General features: G+C 47.6%; 1 protein-coding gene across 1 annotated transcript; it reads left to right on the forward strand.

The window, feature by feature from the left end:
* The first annotated feature begins 71 nt into the window (after positions 1–71).
* On the forward strand, positions 72–5771 carry MMGT1 (membrane magnesium transporter 1). Its single transcript, XM_026716529.2, has 4 exons — positions 72–192; positions 960–1012; positions 2107–2210; positions 3462–5771. The coding sequence occupies exons 1-4, from the start codon at positions 108–110 to the stop codon at positions 3622–3624; spliced, it is 405 nt and encodes a 134-aa protein (XP_026572314.1). The 5' UTR covers positions 72–107; the 3' UTR covers positions 3625–5771.
* Positions 5772–7761: the final 1990 nt, after the last annotated feature.

Consider the following 7761-nt stretch of genomic DNA (forward strand, 5'->3'; position numbering starts at 1 on the left):
CCTCCTCCTCCGGCGGCTCTCGCTCGCGCCCCGGGCTTCTCCCGAGCCGCGCATGCGCAACGCGGCGCCCTCGGCGGCTGAGGGAGGAGGAGGAGGAGGAGAGGCGGATGATGGCGGCCGCCTCTCTCTGGAAAGGGCTGGTCGGGCTCGGGCTCTTCGCCCTGGCCCACGCGGCCTTCTCCGCCGCGCAGCGTGAGTGACGCGCGTGGGAAGGGGGCAGGGAGGGGGCTTCTTCCCCCACCCTCTCCCCCACCCTCTCCGCCGTGGGGCAGAAGGGAGGAGAGGGCCCCGGGGCAGTTGGGCCCGAGGGGAAGGAAGAGCCGGGGACCCGCGTCCGCCCGCAGGCTTCTCACGAGCAGGAGAGGTGCCTAGGAGGGTGGGAGTTGTAGTCCCGGGAGCCGGCCCAGGGTGATGGGAGTTGTAGTCCTCGGGGGTGGCGTAAAAGCTCGTCCCTCGCGGGGGGTCAAGGTCTGGTGGGGGAGGGAAGGAAGGGCTGCCCTCCCCCCCAATAAGGCCAGGAAGACAAATGGGGGTGGGGAGGGCGCCTCTTGAGGCTTCCCTTATTGCAGCGCTCAATATTGATAATATTAATAAGAGATAATTTGAGGGGTGGGTGGGTGTTGTTGTTCCCTGCAGGGGGATTCTGTTTGCAAAGGGGGCATGAATTAGAAATTAAACAGAGTTGGAAGGGACCTTATAGGTCATCTAGTCCAACCCCCAGCCCACCCAAGCAGGAGACCCTCCACCATTTCTGACAGAGGAGGGGCAACCCAATCTGTCTTGGCTTCCTTGACATTCTGCCTGAAGGTCCTGGGCTTTCAGGACTTCTCTCTCCACCCCTCTACCCGTATTTTAAGTGTGCTTCTCCCACTGCATTCCCCATCCTGCTCCTCCCTCCGTCCCATTTTGGGGGCCGGGACAAAGAGATGGAAACTTTGCCTTCTTGTGTTTCCCCACAGATCGTTCCTATATGAGACTAACAGAGAAGGAAGATGAGACGTTGCCTATAGACGTAAGTGGCCTCCTGCTTTCCGTCTAGGGCGCAGGCCCCCAGAGGGGCACATTGGACTCCGGAGTAAGGGGAGAGTCCTCAACTTATGACTGCAGTTGAGCCCACAGTTTGTGTTGTTAAATGAGACATTTGTTAAGGGAGTTTTGCCCCGTCTTACGACTTTTCTCGCCCCCGTTTGTTGAGCGAATCCCTGTAGGTTCTTAAATTAGTAACACGGTCATTAAGTGAAGCTGGCTTCCCCACGGACTTCACTTGTCAGAAGGTCGCAAAAGGGGATCACGTGAGATGCTGCAACCGTTATAAATAGCAGATGTCAAGCATCTCAGTGTAAATCATGGGGACATAAGTCTGAAAAAATGACCGTTTTTTTCCGGGGCCGTTGTAACTTCAGTCACTAAATGAACATTGTTACGTTCCCTGTAGTTGAATTGCAAAGGAGGAAGTGAACTGAGCTCAAGGCCTGAGCTGCACTTGAACTGCTGGCTCTTGGTTTTCTTTGCACACTTGGTAGGCTAGCCAAATTGTAGCATGTGGTCTCGGTGGCAGGAATCAAAACCATCCAAATTTGGCACTTTTTGTCCCTCTTGAAAACATCCCTCTAGGAATTCCTTGTTGCCTCCAGTTGGTATTTTACTCTGGTTCAACTCCCAGAATAAACAGCCTGATTCTTCTGGCATTTGGCTGGCGTTATCTTCCGCCTACTGATCCTGCCCTCATTGCATTCTTTCTCCTTGCTTTTTTCTCACGTTTAGATGGATAGATAGATAGATAGATAGATAGATAGATAGATAGATATAGACCTGATCAGGAGTACTCACATATTGCAAACCTTCTGATGCCTTTGTCCTAGAAATCTATGTAATTAATGCTTAATTGCAGCAAGGAAGAAAGAGTTTTACCTTTTCTCATGTTTGCACACAGCATAAGGGGGTCTCAATGCAGATCTTGGTCTACTGTGCTTCCCTTTTTCTAACCTGGCTACATTTGAGCTCAATAAGGAGAAGTGCCTTGAATACGGAAGCCTCGGCACAAACCAAATTACGGGTGGAGAGGCTTTCTGAAACACTCAACTGTCGTTTTTTGTCTGTTTATAGATCGTTCTCCAAACTCTGCTGGCCTTCGCAGTTACCTGTTACGGGATTGTGCATATTGCAGGAGAGTTTAAAGACATGGATGCTACTTCAGAGCTAAAAAATAAGTATGTCCCTTTCTTTTTCCTGGAGTACTACTACTCTAATTGGTTGTTGTCATGCTATTTCAGGCCAAGTAGGAGTGGGCTCTCACTCTTCAGCTCAAAAGGGAAAACAGGAGTGTTGTTGACCAGATGCCAACCATGAATGCCAGGGGAGATACAAGGCTCTGCTTCGCATCTTCCTCGGAGAGAGGAGGATCATATGGGGCCTCCTCTTCATACTTCTCCCTCCCTCAGAATAGCCCTGCCAGGGGAATTGGTTATGGGAGCTCTATTGCCGGGAGAAAATTAACCGTGGAATCCAGTAGGCACATGTGAGAAGTGCGTGTTGGAGGGAAAGACTATTAGCAGGAGTGAGCTGGCTTAAAGGTTGCTCAGTTTGGTGGGAGAGAGGCGGTGAAGAATAAACACAGGTCACTTAACAAAAAATGGTGACATTTTGACTGGATGGTATGAGACTTTAAACCAGAAAGCCTTCCTTGGACGCAGGGCTACTTCTATTACTCTTCTTGTTCTTCCGATTAATAGAATTTAGGACATTTGGAGTGAGACTCGTGCTGTCGTTTTTCTCCCCTTTTCCACTAACCCATCCGCCTGGCTTAGCCTTCATTTACAAGCTCGGTTCTCAGAACGGATGAAGCAAAAAGAAAAGGCTCATTTGCCAAGTACACGCTGCCATCTTAGGCCCTTTCGGAGAAAGTTTGAGGCCGATGGCGGCCTCAGCTAGGGGTGGAATTACAGCTAGCAGAAGTTTGGGGAAATAACATGCTGTATCGCAATTAATAGCAAGCCTCAGCTCACAAGTTGAGTTTGTCCAAATCTTGAAGCGAGGCCGGTTCTGCACGGGGTGTGTCAGGGCTTGTCACGGCTGACAGAGGGCATGGGGAAATCAGTTGTGGGATTGTGGAGTGGGAAGAGATCGTAAGCTCCAGCCCTCTGCAGTATGCAAGCAAGCCAATTAAGCCGTGGCTCTCCAGCCTCTTAAGAACCTTCCATCGACGGAGAAGCCACCATCTCTGGTTCTTGGTCCAAATTTTGTAGCTTAACAGCGATCCCCCATTTTTTCCCCCCTCTGCTGCTTGGTGTATGGCAGGAATGTTTTATATTTCAGGAGAAGAGACAGGTAAGATTTAAGTGTGCCCACATTTGTTTCTATCCAATGTCTAAAATCCTCTCTGAAACGATTGCTTGCCAATTACAACAGCTGTTCTCAGTCAATGTTAATTCCAGTCTCTCCCGTTTTCTTTTTTGTTTTAGGACATTTGACACATTAAGGAACCATCCATCCTTTTATGTATTTAATCACCGGGGCAGAGTGTTATTCCAGTCCCCGGACACCGTCCACTCTTCCTCCAGCCAGGATGCTTTGTCATCCAGCACATCACTGAAGTTGCGAAAACTTGAACCTCTGCACCGCTAAACGAGTTTTTTTAATAGACAATTCTAAAAATAGGACACTGAGCTGTAATATCGGGGCTGGATATAAACTTTTTTAAAAAATTTCTGGAGCAGTATTTATATTGATCTTCCAGGCTTTATAGTAATGTGTGTGTGCGCCTGTGCATACGCACTCGCGCATGCACACATACATGAATATATTAAATATATATTAAAAGGACTTTTGAACACTGGTCACGACAACTAAAATTGTGAATTGGCAAACCATGAAAGTTACTGCTAAAATTACGTGGTGAAATAATGCATTTTACCTTTCATTAAAGCACTGTGGTTAAAGTCACTTCTGAATTATCAAACTCTGTGTTACCAAATGCAGATGGAGGTTTGAGTGGACTAGAGAGGCACAGAAATGGGTATGTTGTTGCATTCTTTTGTCCCACAGCAAAATGGTTGCTTGCGGGGGCTTGCCTGCTTTGCTGCCCCTCCCTGCAACTCTCCTTTCAGCGGAGTCCTTGACACGGCGTGGTAATTTCTGCATCTCGTTTATTAGTGCTCTCTGTGTGGAGTATCTGGCCAGCAGAGCCAGTCAAGATTAATCTTTTACAAGTAGGAATTTAGCCAACATTTTGCCAAAGGGGTATGGACTTGATTTATCAGTTAGGCCTTGCCTGCAGGTTCCCTGAAATGCTCAGAAATGATGAGAACCTGTATGCTTTTTGAGAAGTCGCAATGGCTGGGCCTTAGGCCAACCAGGACGCAGGACTGAATCATGACAGCTGTAACGCGTTCACTTCTGTCGTCAAGCTCTTCATTTATATCATCATCAAGGTGACAGGCGGCCGGGGGAGACTGAGCTGGAGGGGGGGAAAGTGCTTTAGCAGCATGCAAAGTTTGGGATTGTGTCTCGTAATGATTTCTTGATTTCATTTTTTTGATTGTGCCTTTTGATTTGGCTCCCGCTCATCGTAGGTGCTTTTAAAAACAGGATAAAGGCAGATTGCCCGTAGGGTTCCTGTTTGAGCAACTGAACACGCTCAACTGGTTTATCCGCTGTGCTACATTTTTTTTCCCAATCTAATTGTGATCACCAGACTTCTTCCAAAATTACCCACCTTGTAATATTTGGGGGTGGGAGGCAGAGCGCTAGAAGTTCCCTTCAGCTCAATACGTGTTTGCTCCAAGCTTGACCTTTTTTTTTTTTTTTTCTTCACAAGAATGTAACCCAATTTCAAAATTAGCAGCTCAAGATGTAGAGAAGCTGAATGTCTCGTCTTCAGGAGCATCAATTGCCCCCTGCGTCTCCAGGGCTCCAAGTGGGTGAGAAGTCGGGGGTGCTCGCGATTGAAATGAAATGCATGCACTTTACAGATCGTGGGACAGGATCTTTCCCTTGGATGGCAACCACTCCGGGGCAGGACAACCATGTGGCAAAACCCAACGTTGTTTGATCTTGGCAGTGCTCTGGCCAAAGGATCAGAACGGTAGACTTGACCGTGGTAAATATTGGCCTCTCAAAACCTGACACTGGTACCAATTGGTTTAAAGTTGTGGTCCTTCATTTGAATGAAACCCACCCGTAGCCTTGTATTCTTTCTAGGTGAAACTTATCAGACACCTATAAGGCAGTTGGGTGGCAGCGTTGGGTCATTTTCTTCCCAATATCCTGGTGTTAAGATAGCCTGCTCAAAGTAGCTGCCCGTTGGCTATTCTGTCCCCCATTCCTTTCTGGGCGATTCTTTCTTCCAGCAGGTTTTAAATTGTCTTGTATCCAAGAAACACCCTCCAGACCAAAATTCAGGGCAACTAAGTGGGCAATTAATAGGGATTGGGACACCCAAAACAGCTCTATAAAATGCCCATGGAGTGTTTGCTGTTTTAGTATATGCTGTTCCAAGCTGGAGTCCTTGTTTGTTCTTTATCCAGGTGGTTTTGTCAAGAACTTGCAAATTTTGCTACTAAGAGGCAGCCTTTCTCCAAAGTGTTCTGGTCTTTTCATGCATTTGTTCTGGATTTGGCACTCTTGTTCAAGCACCTTCCGGGTCTCTAAAACTTGCAAGAAATAGACAGGTTCCCTTTCACTATCCGTGGTTATTTTACAAATGTGCAAATTTTGTTCTTTCCCTTTTTGGTCTTGCAATGTCCAATAATAAAGAACTAATAATTCCAAAAGAGTGTAAGAATGATTTTTGCAGACTTTTTGTTTTACTGGTGTTATCAACTTCTGAAAAAGGGTTCTTTAATCTGAAGGATTATGGATTTCTCCGAAGGGACGGGTGAAAGTACCTTTGGGGCTCCTGAACGGATTCATTACACCCCGTAAGAAAAACATTAGGCAACCGAAAGGGAAATTAGTTGATGCACAGAATGGTTATATCCCAACATAGACACCGCCACCTCCTATCTGTCTGGCATCTGTAAACAAGCCCTTAATTACAGTCCCACAATTGGGTCGCATAGGGGATCAACGGGCCTAATTCAGGGGAATGCAAAATTGAAAATGCCCACTTCCCAAAACGAAGACCCAAACAGCCTTGCTTGATCCACGGCTTCTTGGCTGTGCTGGATGAAAAGTGTGACTCTCTGAGCTTTTGGACTCCACCTCCTGCAATCCAGGCCAGGTTTCCATTCCTCTCCCTTGAGATGCTGCTGCTGCTTTGGTGCAGGAAAACAAGAGACGGAGCACAAGTCCCCAGAGGTGGCTTTTATTTTTAGCACTCTCTCTCTCTTTCTCGGGGGCCATTGTGCTACTTTCTTCCGGCAGGCCTGAAAGGGAAATTCTGCCTCGAGTGAAAGCTGGAACGGGGCCTTGCCAATATGATCAATAGTTTCTGCAGGCAAGATATATTTTTTATTTTTATTTTTTGGCCTGCAACTGTCAGGTACTTTTGCACCTGATGCAACATGGAATTTCCGTTCCGAGCAATGCCTACGTCCACTGGATTCCTATTATCCCGCGATGAACTACTGGAAGTGACAAGCAAATTTAAATATCTAGACCTCCCCACCCTCCCCCGGGGGGGACATGACGTTTCTAAATTATCCTCTTGGCTAAAATCGGAGAATGGAGCAAAAGCAGACACTTCTTCAACGCTGAAAAGAAACTTGATCTACAATTAGGAATCCCCAAGCCCCAGCCTACTGGACCGTGAGCCGTTCAGAACCGGGCCATGGAAGCGGTTGGCGAAGTGCGCGCTGCATCCTCACTGCTGTGAGCGGGCACATTTCCTTTGCACAAGCGGCAAGGTGTGCATGCTGGCTATCAAACGGCAGCCGCGAAGGCAATTCTCCCTCTCCAAAACTGAAGCCATCCAGCTTCCTCCCGCACGCTCTCAAGAGGGATGCAGGCAACAGCATCCCATAATCTTAGGCTGGTTACACTCAGGAAAGTCAGCAGAGCCTGCCTCTTCTACCACCCGTGCGATCCCTTCCTTATCCGGACAAGAGTGGGGTGGATAGCGGGTTGGGTCCGGTTGTTTGGGGTGATAATTCCCAGCCCTCTGCGACGGGCAAAAGCGGAAACCTCTGGAGCGAGCGCAACCGAGTTCCCGGCAGCTGCCACGGCAAACCTCTTGGCCCCAAGAGCAGAATAAACGGCTCAGGAACCCCAAGTTGGAGCTGGCTGTGACAGGCTGAATGAAGCCTAAAGGGGCAAAAGCCGCCCCCCCCTCAAAGGCAGGTGGACGGAGCACCGGGGCAAGAGAAAGAAGCCGCCGTGAACCAGCAACCGCCAGCAGTTCAACGACACTCAACCGGAAAGAGTTCACCGAGGCGCAGAGTTTTCCTCCCTCCCAAGGTTATTTTTTTAGACGGCTGGCACGCTAGTAAAAAACTCCCACACCCACCCACCCCACTTTCAGATTAGGCACTCCTTAGAAAAAAAATCATAAAATGATTTTTATTATGTACAAGTGCTCAAAAAAATTCCATATATATATATATATATATATTCCGTATATATATATATACATATATAGTCTATACGCACACACACACACACGCACACATGCCATCTGATATCTCAAATTAAGGATCTTGTTAAACAACACTGTCCAAAATAATTTCTTCTGGTATGAACATTTAAAAAGTAAAATTCATTTGAAGGGTTGGGGAAGGGGGAGGTTTTCTTTTTTTTTCCTGCCTTTTTGTTTTTGTCCCTAAA

The sequence above is a fragment of the Pseudonaja textilis genome, chromosome 12 (genome assembly GCF_049901715.1).
Source record: "Pseudonaja textilis isolate UNSWEBS1 chromosome 12, rPseTex1.2, whole genome shotgun sequence".
Classification (NCBI taxonomy): Eukaryota; Metazoa; Chordata; class Lepidosauria; order Squamata; family Elapidae; genus Pseudonaja; species Pseudonaja textilis.

Coding starts and splice junctions, on each gene's coding strand:
- MMGT1 (XM_026716529.2), top strand. CDS start 108: ATGATGGCGGCCGCCTCTCTCTGGAAAGGGCTGGTCGGGCTCGGGCTC. Junction 193..959: donor GGCCTTCTCCGCCGCGCAGC/GTGAGTGACGCG, acceptor GTTTCCCCACAG/ATCGTTCCTATATGAGACTA. Junction 2,211..3,461: donor ACTTCAGAGCTAAAAAATAA/GTATGTCCCTTT, acceptor TTTTTGTTTTAG/GACATTTGACACATTAAGGA.